We start from the raw sequence: 25,335 nt of genomic DNA, 5'->3' as shown, positions 1-25,335 counted from the left end.
GTTCCTTTAAAATTGTCCGAACACTAGCATTATACTTTTTGTACATTTGGGAATCAACTAATCAAAACTGCTGTTCAAAAAACTGTATATTTTCCCCAAAGAAAGTGACTCATGATGGTTTAAGACAATAAGTAAACAACGACAGAACTTACATTATGACTGTCCCTTTTAAATAATTAAAGTGGGTACAGTTGCAAATGAATGGTTGTCAACATTGTTTAACATTGATTATCATTTTCTGTTTTAACAACAAAAGATGACAAAGTTGACATTTTTAGGTGACCGTCGCTTTTAAACAGTCCAAAATCAGATTAATTATAGAGTACATGCACTGGTTTGTAAACACTTTTTCTAGTTTATACATGGTAGTCAATTATAACCAACTTTTTTTTTGCTGATTACTATAGTTCAAAATATCTTATGTGTTCCATAAAATAAACAATGATAGAATTTACAATTTTGAGTAAACTGACCTATAACTTCACCATCCAGAAAAAATTAGAACAATTCACGAGTCAACAATAAGGGTGTATTCTTTATTATCGGTCAGGGATAAAAGAGCAAATAATTTATGCATGTTTAAAAAATCATTAGGTTACCAACTTAACTGAATGCCTACCCTTTAGTTACAAATATTAATAAACTTATTTTTTTTCTGACATCATTAATCTGCAGCAGAGGGGATGCTTTCAAAAGTATGTATATAAACAGGCCTATTATTTATGAAAGTCAAACAAGTAGAAACATTTTACACAATAGTAAAATCACAGGGATTTGTAACGTGTAAGCGTCAAAATGAATGTATGATATGGCATTAGGATCTTGCTCATAAATATCAAGTAAGAAGAACATGGCTCCCAACCATCCAGTGCATTTGACATACCATAAAATAAAAGTACAAATAAAACTACCCAAACTCCTTCAAACGCGGAACCTTTAACAGCTTGAAATTTCACATTTCTCATGTGCATTAATGTTTGCCCATCCAAATCCTGTTCATGAGAAGCCAATATATTCATTAGCATCAGCTCATACATAGTAACTTGAATAATTAAACTTAAAATCCAAAAATCAATCAATCAATCAATCAATCAATCAATCAATCAAATCAATCTTTTCATTAATTGAAATATAACAATGGCAGTTCCTTTGCAGCAATTCCTCCTCAGTTTTAATTTATCCTTCAACCTCTTTGAAAGGCAGACTCGAGACTTACTGAATCAAATCTATAATGGAAAAACGCGACATATGTTTTTATGTTATCCCTGGTGAGTCTACCTTTAAATCACATTAGTAATGTTACCCCGAAAGGCACAATAAATAAACAAATTAGACAGTGAATTGTTCAATGCTGGGGGGAAAAAACTAAACCTACATCATTATGTCTCTCTGAAAAGGGAAAAACTATCATGGCCATCTTTGCACTTACACTCAAAACACCACAAGATCCCCAAGACAGCTGATTGCAAAAATACACCAAACTTGTCAAATGATCTTGCGGTTTTGACATGGTCACCAGCTGGTCTTCTGCCATCAATGTGTCGACCACATTGCAGTGAAGGCGAGAGTGAAGTCAACAGGCCATCGGGATGAGTCTTATCGCCATGCCCTATTGAGCAGTTTCACTTCCGCTAGACGTTTGCTGATCATGGTGGCAAAGAAGAGACCAAGGAGGACACTGCTGATTAAGACATAGTCATAGTCATCCTTAAGGACATCAAATTGTTTGGAAGGGAACACTCTGGTCTGGTAGATGTCAAGGCCGTATGCAACCACCTAGAGGGAGAAATTGAAGTTATTTAGTGTGACTACATGTGATAACAACTGCATGGATGTTAAGAGTGTGACTCTTACCAAACAGGTTGACTCCAGGCCAGATGGGGCAGTATAGATGCCTCTTACTCTTGATACGGTTTGGTTGTAGTTAATGAACCATTCTGTACGAATGGGCATTTCTGGAGCATATGGTATAAGATTTTCCTCCCTAAAATGGTTTGACAATTAATTAGTAAATAGTTAAAATTAATTTATGCTTGACATTTTTCAGATTTCCAACATGATAAACACAAGCTGAAAACTTACCGACTCTGTTCTGAGACAACTTCTGGTCTCCTGGGGTCCAAAAACATCTTTGGTAAGGATAAAATGTTGCCTGATGGCAGCCCCACTGTAAAGCAAAAATATATTTGTTTTAATTTAGATTTTATTTATTACCATAAGTTATAAAAATGCATCCCAAGAAACTTACTACAACGTTATGAGATTAAAAAGCCTCTATTTTGGGTTTTTGAAAATGCAGTGTGTAACACAGCTCTAAGTGAAGTGAAATATCCAGCTGAGGCTTAAATCTGAAAGTGCACCGTGTTTAAAACTATTGATTTATCTGTAAAAGAGTTGACTCGTAGTGGTTCAAATGAATCGTGGGGGTAACGAGTCTTTAGCCATGACAGCATGACGTCGATATGGAACTCAAGCCCCGCCCATTTGTTGCATGTGCAGACCTGGAAAAATTTAAACCCCCAGCCCTGCCCACAAACATAGTAGAAAGAAAAAGAGGAAGACAAACACTAGCAGATCCCGGATAAATCATGTCGCGAAGTCGCTGTGCTCTGAAGTCTGAGGGAAAGTTAGTGTTATTTTCCCTACCCAAAGATAAGGCTGTGAAGTGTCAGTGGTTGAAGCTTACTTTTGCAAAATACCTCAGCATTATAGCCCCAGCCTTGTGCTGTGTTCCCGTCATTTTTCTGACGAGTGCTTCAACTATCTACACACTTACAATTCGGGATTCACAGACCGTTTGTTAAAGGAAGGATCAGAAAAGACTATTGAGCTTTGGCAGAGCTTGTAAGGAACTTTACAGTACAGTTCATGGATCAGTTCCTTCCTCCATTTCACAAGTGTAAGTAACTTAAGTGCGAAATTTGCCTCCTTGTGTTCTCTAGCTTGCAAATTATGTATCGTGTGTTGTTAGTTGTTACCACTCCACAAGGCTTGTACTGTATCTGGTTAGTTCTTTATATTCTTATATCACGTCTAAAACCACGTTGAAAATGCGGTGCGTGCCATTTTGTTTATGTATTTAAATGCATTTGTGAGCTTGCGATCCTCTGCTGTTACGTTGCTATGGCCATCGTCAGCTGTTCCTACACACGTGTGGCAGTCAAGTTTCAAAATAGTTCAGCTTTTGCCACTGTGTGGATTAAAACTGAATGTGTGTCATGATTAAGAATAGAGCAATATGCTGGTGTTTAACTGCATCACTTAATGCACTCCTGCATTGGGCTCACACATGTACTCTGCAATCTGACTACATCAAAATTGCTGATAAGCCATGTTGGGCGATTCTCTCCGACTTGCGCTAAACGCAGTGGACTAATCGCAATAGATTGGGTTATCGGACCAATCAGCGCAGATTAGCATCGTGCTAATGAGGGGTTTGGGAACAAATGAATCGCTAAACGAATCACATGGGAGTCGTTATGTTAAAATAAATGCATATTATAAGACAATGAAAGTGTTTTTTGACCTTGCATGCATATCAGACTGTTGTTGGAGGCCCCCAAAACCAAAATATGACCTTTTTAATGCATAATAAAGGCTCTTTGAGTTTTTTTTAATATACAAATATGAAATTTTACATTTAAAAAAAAACAGTCCATCAGTAGGTGGTGCCAAATAAACGAATTAAAGAATTGAATGACTTTATGAATGTCTAAATGAATTGCTATCAGTCTACTGCAATCTTTGTTTGAAACTATTTTCGGCAGTATAATAAATAGTGTCAAAATTGTTAGTTACTTAAGATTAACTGCTGCATTTAAAAAAAAAAAAAAAAAAATCAATGTCACATCATTTGACTGGCTACTTGTTTATTTGGGCAAATAAACATTTTGTTGAACCTGTGTTAATGTCAAGCACCGGTTTTAATGTTCACTTTTTAAACAAAATAGATTTACAATAATATTAATTATCATGAAGTAATAGCTATCTGAACGCTACGTAGGTCATACTTACCGAGAAGGTGTCGACTGGTGATGCCTTTTTCTGTAAGTGTGGCCTCCAATGTGCTTATGGGTGCAGGAAAGATGTAGGACTGCTGCAGCACCTGAGGTGGATGAGGTCTGTCCAGAGAGCTGAACACCGTGCTGTTGTAGAGCTCTGCTCCCTCAAACAGCTCCAACACAGAAAACTCATTCCTGCGAAACTTGGAGTTCCAGTACACATACTATAGGAAGGAGAGCAGAAAAGAAAGGCTTTATTCTGCACTAGAAGGAAAAAACAGAGAGATATTACAGAAAGGAGAATTAAAACAACTTACAACCACCCAGTTTTCAGAGTGCACACAGTGAACTGGTCCTCTGGCCTTTCGCTGCACCGCCTCATGCACAATACGGCCAGTCACACCGTCAATCAGGAAGATTCCAACAAAGCTGCGCTCCGGATGAGTGTCTGTGCTTTCAGTTATCACAGCCAAGAGATTAGGGTTCAGATACTGCAGACCAACAACAAGGGAGAGGATATATGATTAGAGAAGAGTCTGATCTCATTTAGCCAATTAAAGCAGTAAATCAAGGTCAACAGTACTTTGTAGAGCACGCTACGATCCCCCATGACTCTGCCTTGGGAATGCACGTGTTCATTTGCACGCTTTCCTTTGACAGCCACTATCTTCTGCACCTCAGTAGGAATGACGACTTCCCAGATCAGCTCTGTAGACAAATCCTGAAAAAAAGAAATGAATAAATTCACTAATGAACATCACCAAATGTGTTTTGCATCTGTATGCTGAACTCTAATGAAGAATGCGAACCGTGCGCAGACGGAAACCCGACAGCTTTCCCTGGTTGGAGTCCACTAGGTAGAAAAATATGGAAGACGCAGTCTCCTGAAGCTGCTGCAGAACATTCTTTGTAGATGGAAATGCTGTGACCTGAATGACAAATTAAAAGTGAAATAAGAAATACAGCCTCTGAGGAACACAAAACATTTGGCAGACGAACGGATACCTACTTTGTTCTGATCATCAATAAGTAGAAGGACTTTAGAATAGTCCTGGTCGATGACAGGTAACAGAAGGGACTGAAGGATAGGTCTGGGTAAAGCAGGGACACTAATTTGACTTTTCTTGCCGAAGATGGGATTGAAGACATACAGGCTTCCAAGCCCTGTATCCTAAAAATAAATAAATACAGTGCATTCTTATATAAGATTCAGTATTGGAGACATGAATACAATTGTCCCAGGTACACAAAATAAACAGACGATTAGATCAAGCAAACAAATAGGCAAATACAAATTATTTTAAAAAAAGAATATCAACAAACAACTAAAAAACAAAGGTGCAAATAAATAAAACCTGCACAAGTGTACACACACTAGAGAGAAAACAACAAAGTAAATCAACTACTGAAAAACTGCATAAACCATAAGTGTATGAACAAAAACTAGTGAACAACAAACAACAAGTTTAAACAAACCAGCAGAAGCAAACAAAAAACAGAAATTAACAGACAATTGCAGAAACAAAACTAACAAGATAAACAGAAACAACTGACAAACTGCACAAACAAATGAGTAAGAAAAAAAATTAGCAATCATAAACAAGAGTAAAACTAACAAAAAAGCAAAAACAAGCATACAACAAACAAGCAAAATGAGCATACACAAGCAAAGGTAAATAAACTAACAAAAAAGAAATCTAATTCACAAATAAGTAAACAAACTAAGAAAAAAACAACAACTAACTAGCACAAACAAGTGCGCAAGAAAAACTAAATTATCAAAATGCACAAAGAAGAAATATAACAAGGAAATAAACAAATGCAGACTCTAGTGGCGTAATGAATCTCACGGTTCAGATCACATAATGGTTTAGGCACGGATTGGACTTTCTCAGATCAGCCAAAAATCATTTCAATAAATTATTCAGTTATTCACTCATAAAACTTCATGTTTCATTGCTAGATGTATCGTGTTATTCTTTATCACTGAAGAATTATTCAGTGGCACATTTTTAATGGCTGGTTATATTAGGTTAAATAACGTAATTGCTGCCTACAACTTTTTTGGAGCACTCTCAAATGCATATGATTTTAATCTTTACCATAAACATCAGTGGTTATTTCTAAACTATAAACTTTACCCAGTACTTCTGTGTTATTTGACTGTTTGCAACTTCATAACTAACTCAAAAGACTAAAGAATCTCTAAAGATCTCTTTCTTGATTTTAGCGCTTTCAGATTTGAATGCAGCGATTCAAAGAATTAATAAACATATGCAAATCACCCTCATTTATAATTTATGTTGCATGGGCGTTAAGATCCTGATCTATTAATGATTAATCATGCAGCTTACACTGAATGCATTAAAGCAGGCTAAACTAGTGACAGAAAACACCTTTAATAAAACCCACCACATACCGAATTACCTACCACTTCAATCATCATTATACTTCACAGGAAAGCCTAAATGCTTTCATACATGTGATTTTGGTGGCGCTAAAGGCGATCTCTGTGATCGTAACAAGTTTAGGATTAATCTACCAGTAAAAAATAAATTATTAATCCGCGAACCACGCGTGTTCCGAACTGTGGATTGTTATCAGTATGAATCAGGGATCAACCATGAACCAATACACCCCAACCAGATACAAGCAAAGAAACTAGTCCATGAAGGACAATCCAATCAAGGAATTAGCGAACAAATATAATTACAAGTTTTACAAGCTAAATAAATAAATAAATAAATAAATAAAGATACAAGTAACTTAAACGAACACATCAGACAATATAGAAAAAAAAGGTCAGAACCTTACCTGGTCCTTTATAAGAAGTGTGCACTGTGGAGGATGTGGAAAGTGGGCAGTAGTCCTTTGCACAATGAGCTTGAAAACCGAATTGGGCTTGATGTTTTCTAAATATTGCTTCCACAAAATGGTCCCTGATCTACTGTCAATACCAAAGAGCTGGACAGAAAAACAACACACATTTACCGACAGCACAACTAAAATAACCGACCAACAGCCATTTTGCGAACTTACCTTCCCAGAGGCAGTAACCATCACCATCATTTTCTGCAGGTTGAACTCATCACGAGACAGTGTGTCAATGGTGACCTCGTTCTTCACACTGCTGCGGGGTTTTCGGGCATCGTAGAAGAGTTTCCAGAGATGAGCCATCCAGGCCTGCAACAGGATGAACTGGGAAGAGAGACGCTTGAGAACCATGGGTAACAGTCCATCTGCAGGAAACAAGAGATCACGCTGATGAGTGTTGGACATACCAAAGAAATTACATTCTTAAGACAAACAATGCATTTTTCCAAAAGTTAAGACACTGAAAAAAAATAAATATTACATAAAAATTATTAGGAAGAGCAGCAAATTAGTGTAAGCTCTTTACTATACCTTGAATGGCTGGATCCGAGTGCAGCAGATAGGCAAAAGAAAACACACAAGGAAATAAATATGGAAAGAAATAGCAAGAAAGCCACTGAAAACAGGACAGATGAGTGAGACAAGTGATAAGCAAAAAAGCAGAAACATCACAGGTAATAACACAAATTAGCCATACATCACACAGAGATAGACAGTGCAGGTTGAAATAACACACATATATACAGATACACACAATACATACATAAAACCTGAATTAAAACAGCTTTCGAATGCTTTCTTTTCGACATTAACTGTAAAATGTATGCATGTTTTCAGGACGGGGCTGCTCCAAAATGACAGGATGGAAGAATATGCCTGTAAGCATTTTGTAACTAACAAGCAAGAGCAAAATAAGTAATGGCTTCCATTTGTTACGCTTTACCAGCTTTCTTTCCGAACTCTCCTTCCAGCTCTGCCTGTGTCCCAGTGAGTGGCAGATCAACCATCTCCATGTTGACCACATCAGCCAGAGCCTCCTCCCTCATCCAGACCACCCTGCCTACAGCAGGACACAAACATCAACACTTTACCTTCTGTTGTTAATACTAGAAATCTAGCAGAGCCTTCATGACTTTTACACCTCATAAGGACCATGATTAATAATAATAATAATAATAATAATAATAATAATAATAATAATGTCCTCATTCTCTGGGAAAAAAAATAAGTTGAATTTTACAATCTGACAATTTTTGTAGTAACAGATTTAAAGTGGTTTAATTCAATTAAACTTAGTTTGAAGCATTCTAAATTAAACAATTTAAAAAAGGAAAGGATTTTACATGAAAAGTCATTAGATTAATTGAAATGCTACATTGTTAAACCAAAAACATAGTTTGTTATTTTCTTTTACGAATTTGTAAGATTTGTAATATTTTTAAATAAGTATTTTCTGCTCACCAAGCCTGCATGTATTTATCCAAAGCACGGCAAAAACAGAACATATCTAAAATATATTTTTTTAAATGTTTGTTTTTGAACAGATGTAAAAATTTACTCTTGATTTAAATCAGATTTTTTTGCATCATTACTAGTCACATGATGCTTCAGAAAGGATTATATTAATGTGATTTGCTGCTCAGATTGTTTTTTATTTCTATTAAGTGAAAAGAACTAAATATATCATTTTTTAGCTTTCTTTGATGAATGGAACGTTTAGAAGAATAGCATTTATCTGAAATATAAATCTTTTGTGACATTATAATGAACCGCCAACTTTAATCCAGCACGTTTCAGGCAGCGGATGCCCTTCCAGCCGCAACCCAACAAACACTCTTGCACACTCACATACACTACGGCTATTTTAGCTTGCTCAATTCACCTGTACCGCAGATCTTTGGACTGTGAGGGAAACCGGATGAGACCCACACAAACATGGGGAGAACATGCAAACTCCACTCAGAAATATAACGTATAATAAAGCTTTTTAATTTTAGATAAATGCTAATCCTCAGATCTTTCTAAATCAAAGTATCCTGAAAATAATATATAGTCAACTGTTAATAAATATTGATGATAAAAATAATAAAATTATTTATAATAAATTATATTTGAATAGCAAATCAGAATTTTAGAATGAAGGAGGAATTATGGAATATTCTGAAGAATCATATAACTGGAGGTTTTTTACCTTTTTGCTGTACTTTAAATGAAATGCAGCTAAAAAAATTCATAGAGCTTAATTTTTGTTAACTTACTTTTTTTCTCTTTTTTTTTATAAACATTAAAGAATTTAGCATTCAATAATCATGTTAAACCATATGAAATCCTTTGGCATTGCTGGGGAAAAAAAAGTTACTTGTAAGCAATGCGGTTTCATATATATCTTATTTTAAATATACATTGAATTATCTTGTAATTTATTTACATCGTTAATAATTAAAAATAAATTGACTTTTTTTTTGTCAATTGTGGCATAATGTAGTTCATACCAGGCTGCTGTAGAAATGTGAGTGTAAGGTCTTCCGTCTGTACCATGACTCTGTAGCCCACAGAGTCATCTTTTTTCAGGAAGGCGTGGACATACAACTAAAGAACCGATAAATCAAATTAACCTACAACAAAAATTTGATGTGAAGCATTTTATTTCATTTGATAAACTACAGCATCACTGCTTACTTTATTTGGTTTTCCTCCGTAAGGGTCCGTGTGGTAGATAATGGTTGTGTCAAGGTGCCTGCGGCCAGTGTCAGCACTGAACAGATTGATGCTGCAGGCCTTGAGTAAGAATAACAAATGATTTAGATACAACAACATGCACAGAAAGACATTTTTGAAAAGCGACTTACAGTATCATTCTTTGGGGACATCACAGCAACAACTGTCTTCTCTCCAGATGTGGCAAAAGCAGCAAGATAAGACTGAAGTACAAAAGAACAAACAGATAGTTAAAGAGTAATCAAAAATACTACGTTCTATAAGGAAATAATTATATTTTCTAGAATTTACAATTTATTTTATCTGAAATGTGCTGTGAATATTCCAGAATGACTTGCAATTGATGGCAAAATTAGCCCACCTGTGAAATTCTCATTCAAATTTCAAAATAAAAAACCCAAGTGCTGTTTAAGCGAGCAAAGAATTGTTTTTACCGTATTATTATTATTTTTTTTTTTCTTGGAAGAAAGTCTTGTTTATGTTAGTTGGCTGAAATAAAAGCAGTTTACATTTTCTTTTAATTCTTCTTCTTCTTCTTCTTGTATCATGCAAAATGGATAGTACAGGGTACATACAGGATTCAGTATGAAATTCAATACCCTTTAAGACTCTTTCCATACATTAAGACCTCCTTGCCACTTTAGGTTTCAACCGGTAACATTGGTGAGATTTTAACTTGCAGTATATTCACTAAATGTGCAGCGGGAAGCACAATCACCTCACAGCAAGAAGGTCGCTGGTTCGAGCCTCGGCTGGGTCAGTTGGCATTTCTGTGTGGAGTTTGCATGTTCTCCCCGTGTTCACTTGGGTTTCCTCCGGGTGCTCTGGTTTCCCCCACAGTCCAAAGACATGGGGTACAGGTAAATTGGGTAAGCTAAATTGTCCATAGTTTGTGTGTGTGAATGAGCGTGGATGGATGTTTCCAAGTGATGGGTTGCAGCTGAAAGAGCATCCGCTGCGTAAAACATATGCTGGATAAGTTGGCAGTTCATTCCGCTGTGGCAAACCCAGATTAATAAAGGGACTAAGCCGAAAAGAAAATGAATGAATAAATATTCACTAAATATGGATTGCAAGAAATGAATTCTAAACTAAAACATTGTTCATGTAATGAATCTAAATGCAAATCCAGCAGGTGGTGCCTATAGATCAGCAGGCATAATAGCGTTTCCTTGGTTACTGCAATAAACAAAGCAGCTCCATGTCAAATCTAGCAGGATTTTATGGATTTCATAAACTACACCGCATCCTTATATTTGCAAATTAAATTCAGGCTAACTTTAGCAAAAAAAAAACTATACATTGGACAATAAAAAAATGATACAAAATGTAATACCTTGTGAAATAGCATTTAAGGCTTTCATACCTTTTAAGTGCCTTACCTTTTCTCTAAATTGATTTATCAATTTTTAAATACTTTTTAAATATGCCACAAACAGCTTGTAGTAAAATATTATTCACCGTCATCATTGAAAATACAAAATTTAGTTATTAACATGGTTTAAATACGTACTAAAAAAATACTCTATTAAACAGCACTTTGTATTTAAAGAATATTTAAAATATATATTTTAGTAGCATTTAAATTTAATATTAAGTTGTATAGAAGTATTTAAAAAATAATAAATTTCACAGGAGAGCTAATGATTACTTGATGCAGAAGGAAAAATTAGGCCTTAGATGTATTAGTTCTTACTGGACTGAAGTCTCGGAGCGGAGCAATAAGTCCGTCTTTGAGCTGCAGCAGGATGTGATGATCTGGACTGAGCTGCAGGATGAACTCAGCCAAAGGAGGATGTGCTGGACTGGGCTGAGTGGATGTCAGAACAGGCTGAAATCCAGACGCCACCTCCAAATCTAGCGTCTGTGAAATAAAAGAGCCACCCGGGTTATACTGATATTTACAGACAGCTGAGGAAACACTTTATGTTAAATACAAATAAAGTGACATCTGCACCTGAAGATGAATCTGTCTCATTTCTGTCTGTTCGGCAGAGTGCAGTGGTTGAGTATACAGGGACTGTGTTATCTGATCCACACACATCAGGATCCCCGAGCTGACCACTACACAGCTGCTCTCCAGGCTCGACATCCATGCGGCCTCCACTGATTTCTGAGAAGAAAAAAAAAACAATGTGATTGAATTATTATTATTATTATTATTATTATTAATAATAATAGTAATAATAATTATTATTATAATAAAAACAATAATAATATGTATTATTAATATGTTATTGAGAAATCAGACTCTCTCTCAATACATTTCCCTTTCAATTGTATAATTTACCCTACATATTACTGTTAAAATATTTGTTATTTGTGGTTGTAAGATATTTTAGTGATTTTGAAAGAAGTCTCTTATGCTCACCAAGACTGCATTTATAAGATTAAAACTACAGTAAAATATTGTTTATATTGGGAAATATTATTACAAAATAAAATATTAATATATATTAAATTCAATTTATTCCTGTGAAGGCAAAGTTGAATTTTCAGCATCATTACTTCAGTGTGAAGATTATAATATGTTGATATGCTCATTTTAATATGCAGAGTAAAAATATGATAAAACAGAAGTTGTTTCCGCATGAAGTAGTTTTCAGGAAATGGGTATTCTTAAAAAAAAAAGTCTTAACTTACGTAAATAAAACGTAATCGTTGCATTTAAGTAAATAAAATAAATCTGTCCCAAACTTTCAAACAGCTATGCAAAAACTCGATAGTCCATACCTTGTTCATGATTTCTCCATCTTCAATCTTGTATTCAACAATAACAATATGAGAGTTCGGCAAAACTCCCAAAACAAACACCAGGCCATTTCCCCCAGAGTAAATGGTTTGATACTGAACAGTGTCACTGTAGAATGAAAAGCAAAAAAATAGAAAATAAATTCAATAAATAAAATAAAAGTTACAATCTCCACTGGCATAGTATTTTCCCCATCAACAGGATTAACTTAACATTTCAATTTACAATTAAAATTGAGTAAAATGCTGAACCCCAGGATTTCTCATTACCTGTCAGGCAGGTTTTCCACCCATGTTTGGCTGCCACTTGAAAGGTCATGGAGAGCGATTGTCGATTTCTTCAGCACAGCAACGTACTTCACATAATCTTGAACTCCAACTAAAGCAGCGGCCTGAAAACTGTGGTCAAAAGAGGACACTGTCAGTTTGATGCGTCAGTTAAATTTAATATGCACTCTCTCTCAAAGCAAAAGAAAAGCAAAAAAATAAATAAACACCTTCCAGAATCAAGCACCGTCTCCCACTTCAAGCCTCCAACAGTGGTCTCCCAGGAGCGAAGCAGACGGCCATTCCCAACAACAACAACAGCATCTAAGAGAGAGCCACAAGAGTTTCAGAGGCAAACACAAAGTCTAATTTCACACCAAACACACTTTTTTATTGAATGCTTACCCTGGCCATGCATAAGCAGTGCATCAATATGGCCCTCTGGTCCAGTCTTGTCCACATGCCGCCAAACTACAAGAATCAAAAACACTCCACTAAAAACTATTTAATGAAACTATCAAATAAAATGTACCTTGTTAATTTATTAATATGAATATTACATCCATTATGAAAATCTTGCACGAAGCCATGAAGATTATTTTGACTATGATTCAGAAAAACAAGCTGAATACAATACATACTCAGTTTACCCTATTGTGATGAAACAATAGAGGAACAATATATACCGTTTTTTTCTTAAAAGGGGAAAGCAATAATAATATTTTCAAAAATGATCTTATTAAGATAAGACATTTTTAAGATAAGACATTTTTAAAACCAAGAGTTTCAGTCTCCAATGACAATATTTTTTTTATTAAATCAATGGAAAACAGAAATATTTGGTTATCAACACATTTAACAAAAAAGTCAGTTATACAGGTGTGCTACAACAACATACTAGTTCATTAACAATTGTGCCTTTAATATAGAAAACAAAAGCATTAAACTTTGAATACTGCACATTACTGCTATTTTTTTTAGCAGTGCTGGTTTTGGAACATTTATTTATTTCCCACTCATTTTTTCTAAAGTCACTAAACTTCCTAAAGCAAGTTATTAAAGTGTTATGAGTAGGGCCAGACAGAATCATTTTTGCTATTTCTGCACAGAATTTTGTAAAAAAATTGTGGATTTAAGCGGAATGATTTTAGGAGTATCATACCTATATAAACTTAATATATGAAATAAAAAATTACACCCTTTTAACTTTCATTTAATCGTTTACATTGCAAATCCAATAAGAACCACTTATTTGGCAAAGCAAGTTTCTCATCTAATATATCTACTACAAGACAGAAAATATTATTTTACAAACTGTATATAAATAAATGATATGAACATTTTCATATCAGTCAAAATTATTACTGAAATTAATTCAAAAACTGAATTCATATAAATTTACACGAGTAAATAAATAGACTCAATAATGGGGTAAAAATATGTAAAAATCTGCGGATTCTGCATGCGCAGATTCTGTGTGGGCCTAGTTATGAGCCATAACAAAACAAACCAGCTACAAGATGAATTACAATATAAACTTTGATTTGAAGACAATAAGTATATGAATATCAGACAAAAACAAAGGCATATGACTCTGCATTAATGGGGGAGTGAATGACACAATAAAATTAAGAAACACAAAAAAATAACTATTTATTTAAAGACTAAGATCTACAGACCAATTATTTCTAAATGTATGAATACATATGCATACAAAAAGTTAACTATTTTAAATCAACTTTATGAAATTAAACTGAGCTACGCGTGTTTTGGGGCAGACTTTGCTCACTGTGACTCTGAAATCTGATGTTTTTCAACAAGGTTGAACAAGTGAATGTTGACAGATTTTTCAGTTTTGGGTGAACTATCTATTTTGATCAGGTTTATCAGTTTAAAAAAAAAAATCCCATACAGTGAAATGACTTGAGTTTTGCAACTGGACTGTGGCATTCAATTACCCAATACATTGAGGTAAATTTGGTTTTATATTCACACATTCAAACTTTCTCCTTAATAATATAATTTTTGTAAAAGTATTCTTTGTAAATTCTACATATTAATTTATATAAAAATCATATTAGCAGCCAATGACTATCAAAGTCCAACATTGTTTACAGTCAAATGAATAGTGCTAATGTTATTTTTAAGTCACACTTACAAGTGATTTCAGAATGAATATTCAAAGTACCATAGTGAACAATAAAAGGAAAGCATATCACAAGTTGTCACTGAACGAATGTGCGAATATAAAAACAACTTTATACCCAATCCCCGACAATAATTTTGTGTGAACTGTCCCTTTTAGTAAAAAAAAGTTAGTAAACAACCTCCTACTTATTACACATGTGAAGAGGTGAGCCTATCGAATCAAAGGTCATTTACCTAGACATGGAAAAGCTTCATTCATTTCAATAAATACCTTGTGGCAAATTATGTCAGTCTAATAAACAAAAAGGTCTATGGAAGGGAAAAACTAATAACGAATAAGCCTACAAAAGTATAAGATTTAACATGCAAATACAACATATTTAGCAGACAGACTTACACAGGTCTCCAGTCCTTGAATTTAGGGAAGCAAACACGTTCTTGTCGGTAGCCACCAGGAGCTTTTTAGACGCTTGAGAATGAGTATCAAACAAGGCAAAACGCACCTTGCCGATGTACTGTTGCCTCCTGGAAGAAATGAGAGTGATGTTAACACATGATGACAGATCAGCTCGAGCCCGGTGGAGCAGCCTGACTGAAGTAAGTACCGGCTGTTTTTATAGTCTCGCATAAATCCTTCAATGAACTAAACAAGAAAGCAACACACGACTGTAGCTCGGATACGTACCAATCAAACTTTCCAACCTGGTCTTCAAATACCGCCGATGCAGTATATAATAAAGACACCGATATTGCTAATCTGACTACAAGCCAAGCCATTGCTGCAGAGGAACAACTCCCACAATGCTCTGCGCTTAAGGACCCGACCAGTCAGCGTTCAATTAGACAAGAAATTTGTATTAATGCGTTCTTCTTTTATATCTGAGGTTAGATTTAGTTTGGCTCTTGATATAGCATTATTTTAATTTAACTTCATGTTTACGCGTAAACTGCTGCTCAACAAATTACCTTCAGGCATTCGCGAGAGCTGCCTATAAACAGCTACTTGTGTTTTCATGGGGGATGTGGAAATGTTTGGGGAAGTGATTTAAATTGATTAAATATTTCCCTTGCTACCTCAAACGAAAGAAGTGGACTTCAAAACATTTAATGACCTTTATCCATGTAAGGAGTTTTTTTAGAATGTATTGAATCTCAGGAACATCTATTTTATAGTTGTACTATTGTTAATCCTTTGTGACAGATTGTATGAGTGGTTGAAGGCGAAAAATGTTATACCTGCTTTTGACTATCATATTATAAAATTTGGTATTTTTTTGAAAAACAAATTGAATTTTTGTGCACTACTATGATGATTATAGCAAAGTTTCATATACACAAATGTACATTTGTTAAAGTTTCTCCCTGTTCAAAGCATTTCAAAATTATTTGTAAATTTTATTTAAATTCATAAAACAGGTAAAACAAAAAGTGCCTCAAAGATCTCTAAACTTTTGTGACCCCCTGAATGTATTTTAATGTGTATTAGTATGATTTAAGGTTTTATTTATATATTATTACCTTATTTGTACTATTTTGTTTATATATGCTGCTTGGATAAAATGTTATATATGTTTACACATTTTAAATGCCTGTTTGCTATTTTGAAGGTCAAATGAAGAGATTAAATAAAATAAAATAGATTCAAATGAATAAATAACAATTTTTAAAAAGATAAAAACTTATAAAAGATAATACACTTTATTTAAAAACACATACCAGTGTAAAAGTAACATTTAAATGATAAAAATGGATTTAATTAAAACAATAACAACAGCAATAATAATAATAATAATAATCATCATCATCTTATAAATAATAATAACAACAGTAATAATAATAATAGTTGTCATTAGTGTTTGTTGTTGTTTCTGCAAAAATATGATTAGATTCAAGTAAAGAAATACTCAAACTACAACAAATATAATAAAAATAGAACAAAAACAATAGAACACAAATAATATATATATATATATATATATAGTACATAAATAAATAAATAGATAAATAAATAATATAAACTATGCTAAATAAATATATAAACAAATAAATAAATAACATTATACTCATTTACAATATTATTTTTCAGAGTATACATGTTGGGTTTATACATTTATGGTCTCTAATTTATCTAAATAATGAAAGCCCATTAGTTATAGTAAAGAAGTTATCATCAATTCATTCATCAATCAATCAATCAATGAAATTGACCTGCAGTTGTCCCAATGTCTTCACCATTTCGTTTTACATATATAACACATACTTATTTAATCTTTTAAAATACTTTTAACTTTTTAAATAAACGATTTCTAAACGAAACGAAACATGGGCATGACTTGACATAGTGAAATTTATAGATTTACATGGATGATCAAAATGTACATAGTTTTATGCCTATGTCCACCGTGACCTTTCCATTGAAATATGAAGCGCTTTTTAGGCCAATAGGGGGCAGCACAATATAAAGACAATTTGGAAGCCTCTGTTTGTATCTTTATGCAGGTGTTCAGTGTTCGCTACATTTCAAACCTTTTTATCCCTAAAGTCATTGCATAAATAATTATTATCTACTGCATTTACGTAAAGTCCTTTGGCATTATGTTTCTGCATATTTAACAAGTCTGCAATGCAATACAGAATGCAATTGTAAACAAAACAACAAAAACATAACGAGGTATTTTTTTTTCAATAATTAAAACACACAGATGCTCACATTTTACATAGATGCTCATCAACTGTAAAATTATTAACTTCTAAAATATCAACCTGCCCCAGCCCATACATGCAACATGCAACTCTAAACGTTAAACAGTAAACACTCAGCTGAAGTTAGCATGTGCTATCAGCTCAGCTGCTTGCAGGCTTACAAAAAAAATCCCCCGAAGACTCGCAGAATGATATTTAGCCTGTGGAACATTGTCAGACTCTGACATGGGTGTACACGTGCTGTTGTTATTATTCCTGTTTAACGAGATCTGTTCAGCGTGTTGTCTTCGAGCTCTACAGCCTTTCATGTAAGTGACAGAGATCAATTATATTTGAGTCACGACGTTAGTATTTTCCAGTGCTACTGACTACATGATGATTGTGTGCGCAGTGTGTGTGTGTTGACTGGTTTGTTAATGTGAATTTATAAAAAAAAAATTAATTAAAAAAAATCAAACTTTGCAAATCTTTCATTAAACAAAGGCTGCATTTAGCTGTTTGATAAAAAAAAACAGCAACAATGCAAAAATGATGATTAGTCTTCAGAATCTTCAGTGTAGTTTTCTAGATCATTCTAATATGCTGATTTTCTGCATTTCGAAATCTTTGATTGATTATTATTGGTACTCAATCAAAAATAATGGTTATCAGTGTTGAAAACATTTTCCGCTCGTTTTATATTTTGCGGAATCTGTGATGCATTTGACTTTTCAGGATGCTTTCTTATTTCAAAAGTTAATCAAAGATAATAAAGTAATATTTTGTAACATTATACTTGCCATTTAGTGTGCCTGTTGTGAATAAAGCATTATTTAAAGAAAAGAAAAAATAACACTAATAATTACCAGAATTGTTTCTATAATAGTGGCTGCTGAATATGGTGTTTTAAATAACAGCATTACATTTCATTTCATGATAATTATTTTATAAAATTTGTTTTGATAAAAAGTATAAACTTGGTGAGAAGAGACCTAAATAAATGAAAAGAAAGAAAATGAAAAATGAAAAAAAAAACATATTACTATTATTATTATTAGTAGTAATATATAGCATTAAGTATGACTATTTAGTGTATACTATTATGCTATATAGTATGTATATAAAAATCAATTTCAGTTATTGCTTTTTGGCTGTATTTATTATGAAAATCATGAATTGTTTAGTTAAATGTCATATCCCCCCCCCCTGTATTATTAGCCCCCCTGTTTATATTTGTTCTTCAATTTCTGTTTAATGGAGAGAAGATTTTTTCAACACATTTCTAAACATAATAGTTTTAATAACTCAATTCTAATAACTGATTTATTTTATCTTTGCCATGATGACAGTAGATAATATTTCACTGGATATTTTTCAAGACACTTCTATACAGCTTAAAGTGACATTTAAAGGCTTAACTTGGTTTATTAGGTTAACTAGGCAAGTTAGGGTAATTAGGCAAGTTATTGTATAACAATGGTTTGTTCTGTAGACTATTGAAAAAAATCTAGCCTAAAGGGGCTAACAATTTTAAAATTAAAATGGTTATTAAAAAATTAAAAGCTAAAATAAAAGCCAAAAATTTTTGCCATAAAAAACAAATAAGACGTTCTCCAGAAGAAAAAATATTATCAGACATACTGTGAAAATTTCCTTTGTCTGTTAAACATCATTTGGGAAATATTTAAAAAAAGAAAAAAGGGGGCTAATAATTCTGAATTCAACTGTATATGCAGTCACAATAAAATTATATATATATATATATATATATATATATATATATATATATATATATATATATATATATATATATATATATATATATATATATATATATATATATAAACTTCATTTATATCATTTGTAGTTCTAGTTTTACTGCATTATATCCACATGAAAATTAAAGGGATTTTAAAGTTATTCTTTATTTAGGCCAAGTGTTTGCTCAGAGACCGAGAGAATCATCCGAGCAGAGAAACAGCCATGTGTGCAGGCATTTATACAAATGGTGAAGGTCTGGAGGCAAGGATGCACAGGTCATGCTTGGTGCCTGGACTACGAGAGGAGGTACTTATTCATTTGACTGATATATTGAACAGCCAATCGACTGTCAGACTAGAGTACAGCTTCAATGAATGTGATATTTTGAAAGCGGTAAAGAGTCCCTCTGTCCTGATTTGCTTTCAATAGTCCTTTTTTTACCCTGACAGCCATTTCTCAATAGCACACCTTTCAGTGCCAGCCAACTTCTAGCTGCTTTTGAGAATAGGCAGAGGGTTAGAGAAAGACAGCAGTTAGAAACCGATCCTTTTGTTGAGAGACGATGGCTATTAAGGGTCTTAGATGCTTCGGGAATCAAAAGGAAGCTCACGACTCTCACAGCCATCAAACCCCTCGGCAATTATGGCAGAACACTGAATAGCCCTCAAGAAACAGGCACTGAGATTGATAAATATTGCCACTGCGTTGAATAAATGCTTAACTAATTGAGGTTTAGAGGTCTGTCAGAAGTCTGCTATTACATGGCTCTTTGAAGTACTTCATTTCTTTACGGAAATTTTATTGTAAATATATAATCTAATCCTTTTGTAGGACTGCCTACTACATAGGGTATAAACAAGTCTACAGGCAGGACTTCAAGATGACATACAAATGCTGTCCTGGATGGTCCCAGAACAACTCAAAGATGGGCTGCCTCTATCGTAAGTGTTTCCACTGTCATTTCTGTCTGATTAAGCATCCAAATGACATGAAAATACAAAAATGTTGGGCAAATTTATAGGGCAAGTGATCACAATCTCATGAAACTGTAGATGGGAGTGGAAGAATCTGTATTTAAATGTGAACCTGGGCCTCAATTCAGTCCTAAGTTCAACTGGTATATCTGTAGGGGTAGCCAACAATGCTCATTGTGAGTAAAAAATAATTATAATTGTTTTATTAATATTATTTAATTTATTATTATCATAATTTTTGTTAAAGCCAAAAAGTAAATATCATGTACATGTAGACAATTTATGAATATCCTAATGTAAAAATATCAAAATGCTATTTTTGATTAGTACCGTGCATTGCTAAGAACTTTATTTGGACAACTTTAAATGTGATTGCAGATTTCCAATAGTTGTATCTCGGCCAAATATTGTTGGATTCTAACAAAACCATAAAGCTGTATTCAGCTCTCAGATAATGTACAAATCTCAATTTCCTAAACTGACACTTGTGACTGGTTTATGGTCCAGGGTCACAAATGCTGTTCTGTAGATGTCTTGTCTTATCTGTATGCAAAGTGCAAGAAATGACAGGAGAATGAATTATGCCAATTTTTAGAAACAAATAATAATAATAATAGCAAGTCCATAATGCACTTAAATTTATCTTAGAAATAAGTTATCCACATAGCATAATATAGATGTCTGCTGGTGTTTTGGTTATTAAATCTGTAGATTATTATAAGAGGATATGGCAACACAAGAATATGTTCTATGAAGCAAACAAAAATATGGTTTAGTTCAAACAGTGGTTTGTTCAAGTTGATGACCTTAACAAGTATTTGGATGCTGTAATCTTTTGTCAAAAATAGAGAATCTAAATTGTGCAAAAAAACTGGACCGTTAATGCTTAGTTTCTGAAATAAGGCATACAGAAATATAGTTTTAGAGATTCACAGTATATTTAAATGTTGTTGTCACTCTTAAAAATTTTTACTGTGTATGTAGCCTATGTTAAGCTCATAATGAGCTATTTGGAGGCATTAAATAATGGTACAAAATTCATATGCAATATTTACTTCCACACACCTTAGTACACTCAAAAATTATTTTATATATACTTGATCTAACTATTTAATTAAAATAAGCTAAAATAACACAATTCCTGAGATTTTTGGGGGACAACTTAATTGTTTTCATGTAAGTTCAATCTCCTTAAATTTGTTAACTTAATCGATTTGTGTTGAGACAATATGAATGAATTCTGTGGAACCCTGCATTTTTACGGTGTAAATATCATTGCATCCTTCATTTAAATACTCTTCTTCTATACATTTTGCATCTGAATTGGAATCCCCTTAAATTTCCTGTACAGTAAGTCAACAGCAAAAACTATTTAGCACTTGTCTTTGAAGATCATTGCAGTATTTTATTTAAAGGTAAAAGAGTGTTTGTGCTATCTCAACTAGCAAATCTGGCTCTTAAAGCTGTCACACACCGGATGCGCCGCTCAGTGCCGCAACACGGCGCGCACATGACAGTTGAAAGTATCGCACACCAGATGCGCACATTGGGATGCTATTTTAAACGGAACTATAGATGGCGCTCTGTGGCGCGGCAGAAAAATTAACAGTGTCCTGAGTTGTGGCTGGGCGCCGCGGATAGCCGTCGACTTGCGGCGCCAGTGTGTGTACCCTGATAGAAACCTATGTTTAGAATTCTGAAATGTATGGCGCTGCGTGGTGCTACGCGGTGGCGCTTCTGGTATGCGACGTCCTTTAGGCTCTAAAATTGATATTAGAAAATTGTAGATATGGCTTAGAGTAATGGTTCGTAAACATTATTCACTGAAGAATTTGCAGTCAATGGCTTGAAAGATTAATGAGTTTCCTGTTCATCTCTGGAAGTACCTTGAGAAGGATTCCAGCTTCATTTCTATTGTCAATCACATACACTTCATCAGGTGTTCATTTCTAGCAGCCTTTCAATAAACTCTTTATTTTGACTCAAGATAGGGCACAATGAAACTAAAGGTAGGTGTTGTGTTGATATCAATCCATCTATCCATATATTGTTGTTTTAATCAATTTATCATTCCATCTGACTCTTTCATTCATTCATCCATCCATCCATCCATCCATCCATCCATCCATCCATCCATCCATCCATCCATCCATCCATCCATCCATCCATCCATTCTCCATCATTCTAGAAGTCTATCTGTTAGTTTAGCATTTTATCCATCCATCCATCTATCCATCCATCCATCTATCCATCCATCCATGTTTCTAGGTTTCCATCCATCCATTCTCCAACATTCTAGATGTCTATATGTTAGTTCAGCATTTTATTCATCCATCGTTCTTGGGTTCCATTCATGCAATCATCCATCCATCTATCCATCCATCCATCCATCCATCCATCTATCCATCCATCCATCCATCCATCCATCCATCCATCCATCCATCCATCCATCCATCCATCCATCCATCCATCCATCCATCCATTCATTCATTCATTCATTCATTCATTCTCCAACATTCTAGATGTCTATATGTTAGTTCAGCATTTTAATCATCCATCGTTCTTGGGTTCCATTCATGCAATCATCCATCCATCCATCCATCCATCCATCCATCCATCCATCCATCCATCCATCCATCCATCCATCCATTCATTCATTCATTCATTCATTCATTCATTCATTCATTTTGTGTGTTGATGCTTTTAATTATACACAACCTAAAATAATCATACAACTCAAACTGAAACAACATGGAAGGACAAAAGTCTGTTTTTCTCATTTATTAATCTTATTGATTTAGCATCTGGATTTTTTTGGATTGTTGTTTTTTATATAATATAATTTATTAATTTATAGATTATTGCAGTAAAACTAAAACCACATGGAAGCTTGTAGATCTGTTTCTCAGTTTCTTCATCTGGTAGTCTGATGTAATTGATTTATCAGCTGACTTGTCTTGCCAAACAGAACATCATAAATAATTTGTCGCTGCTAACAAACAAGCAAATCATGGATAACTCCATCTTGTTACTGAACCAACTCCTTTCGGTATTTTCTGGCTGTATTTTCCCTGTTAAATTTCCCTATTGTACGATCAATTGACTGCGTGCTTGTAAATCTCTCTGTACTGATGAAGTGTGCTTCAATGGTGTTGTGTGTTTAGGACTCTTACATCAACTGCATGTGTAACTCTCCTGCACGATTCAGTGGATCCAGCTGTCAGATTGGTGAGCACACTCATTATCTGAGCTTTAAATTAAGGCATAGAGCCTCACTCATATGGCACTCAATGAATGTTGTTTGGCTTATGTGTTGAATTTATAAAGACTGTGTACCACTCTTTTTTGACTACACATAAATGAAAGGCTGTTTTCCTTCATTCATTTGCTGGAAGAGTTAAATGTAAACTGAGAAGATATGTTTAGGATTTCACTGTTTATTCATTCAGGTGGAAAATATTAATTCATTCATTTTCTTTTTGGCTTAGTCCCTTTAGTAATCTGGGGTCGCCACAGCGGAATTCAATTCAATTCACCTTTATTTGTATAGCGCTTATACAATGTAGATTGTGTCAAAGCAGCTTCACATAAACGAATGTGAATCACCAACTTATCCAGCATATGTTTTACGCAGTGGATGACCTTCCAACTGCAACACATCACTGGGAAACATCCATACACACTCATTCACACATATACACTACAGACAATTTAGCTCACCCAATTCACCTATAGTGCATGTAGAAACTATTTTTAAAACATAATAGTTTGTGCTATAGTCATAATAGCAAGTCATTGGGCAATAGTTATTTGTTTTGTAGCCAATCGGAAAAAAAACCTTAAGGTGATAATAATATTGACCTTAACGTTTTTTAAATATTATAAATATGTTTTAGTTATTGGATGGATGGGTTGATGAAATCCACCCTGAAGCCCTTAAGTCTCTGGATGTTGTAGGGCTGTCTTGGCTGACTTGCCTTGAGGACTGTGCGTCTGGACTGGGTCAACTGGTTTGGTGGTTCCCATTTTGAAGAAGGGGCCCGGATGGTGTGTTCCAACTATAGTGGGATTACGCAACTCCAGCCTTCCTGGAATAGTTTGTACCAGGAGACTGGAGAGGAGAATCTAGCCGATAGTTGAACCTATAAACCTAAGCGTTAGGAGGAACGATGTGGATTTAGTCCAGCCAATGGAACACTGGATCAGCTCTATACCCCAACTAGGGTGCTCGATGGTTCGTGGGAGTATGCCCTACCAGTCCACATGTGTTTTGCGGACTTAGAGAAGCCATTCGGCTGTCTCTCTCATGGCATTCTGTGGAGGGTGCACTGGAAGAATTTGGTTCTCATTGCCACCAATAAAAATCAGACTTGTTGCCGGTGCATATTGGGGATTCTGGCAAGGCTGCCCTTTGTCACCTGTTTTGTTTCAAATTCAAAGCTATAGTGCTCACCCGAAAAAAAAAGTTGCTTTCCATCTCTTGGAGGAGAGTCCACACCCCAGGTGGACGAGTTCAAGTATCTTGGGATTTTGTTCACAAGAGAGGGAAGGATGTTACTGAGAGTGGCAAAGAAGGAGCTGAGCCAAAAGAGAAAATCTCTTAATTTACTAATAAAGCTATGTTCTTCCTACTCTCACCGATGTTCATGACTAAAAGGACAAGGTTTTGGATACAAGTGGCCGAAATGAGTTTCTTTTATAGGGTGGCAAGGCACACCCTCAGAGATAGGGTGAGGGGCTCTGTCACTCAGAAGGAACTCGGAATAGAGCTACTTCTTCACATTGAGAGAAGCCAGTTAAGGGTTTGCTTTAAATGCCTCTTGGACACCTATCTGGGGAGGTGTTCCAGGCTTGTCCCACCAGGATGAGACACAGGTAAAGACCCAGGACATAGTGAAGAAACTTTGTCTCTCGGCTTACCTGGGAACGCCTTGCGATCCCCTGGAGGAGCTGAAGAAAGTGTCTGGGGAGAGGGAAGTCTGGTCAGGTGCCCTACTGAGACTGCTGCCCCTGCGACCTGGCCATGGATAAGTAGTGGAAGATAGATGGATGGATGTATTAATTCATTTTATGGCACTTTTAAAATAGTTCAAACTGTTTCAAATGTAAGGAATTTGGCAAACAGTAACTTGCAGGACTTTATTTATTTGAAGGTATTA

At 34.6% G+C, this 25,335-nt stretch overlaps 1 protein-coding gene across 1 annotated transcript; it reads right to left on the bottom strand.

Moving 5' to 3' along the window:
* Positions 1-517: 517 nt before the first annotated feature.
* On the bottom strand, positions 518-15,554 carry emc1 (ER membrane protein complex subunit 1). Its single transcript, XM_056449169.1, has 22 exons — positions 15,445-15,554; positions 15,157-15,284; positions 13,017-13,082; positions 12,842-12,935; positions 12,615-12,743; positions 12,327-12,453; positions 11,551-11,706; positions 11,290-11,457; positions 9,725-9,796; positions 9,555-9,653; positions 9,368-9,464; positions 7,819-7,935; positions 7,041-7,240; positions 6,816-6,965; positions 5,011-5,172; positions 4,811-4,930; positions 4,585-4,722; positions 4,319-4,492; positions 4,015-4,225; positions 2,083-2,167; positions 1,855-1,984; positions 518-1,776 (listed from the first exon to the last, which is right to left on the bottom strand). Exons 1-22 carry the CDS (start codon positions 15,534-15,536, stop codon positions 1,597-1,599), a joined length of 2,895 nt encoding a protein of 964 aa, XP_056305144.1. The 5' UTR covers positions 15,537-15,554; the 3' UTR covers positions 518-1,596.
* Positions 15,555-25,335: the final 9,781 nt, after the last annotated feature.

This window comes from Danio aesculapii, chromosome 23 (assembly GCF_903798145.1).
Source record: "Danio aesculapii chromosome 23, fDanAes4.1, whole genome shotgun sequence".
Classification (NCBI taxonomy): Eukaryota; Metazoa; Chordata; class Actinopteri; order Cypriniformes; family Danionidae; genus Danio; species Danio aesculapii.
This window is presented reverse-complemented; position numbering and strand designations above follow the sequence as displayed.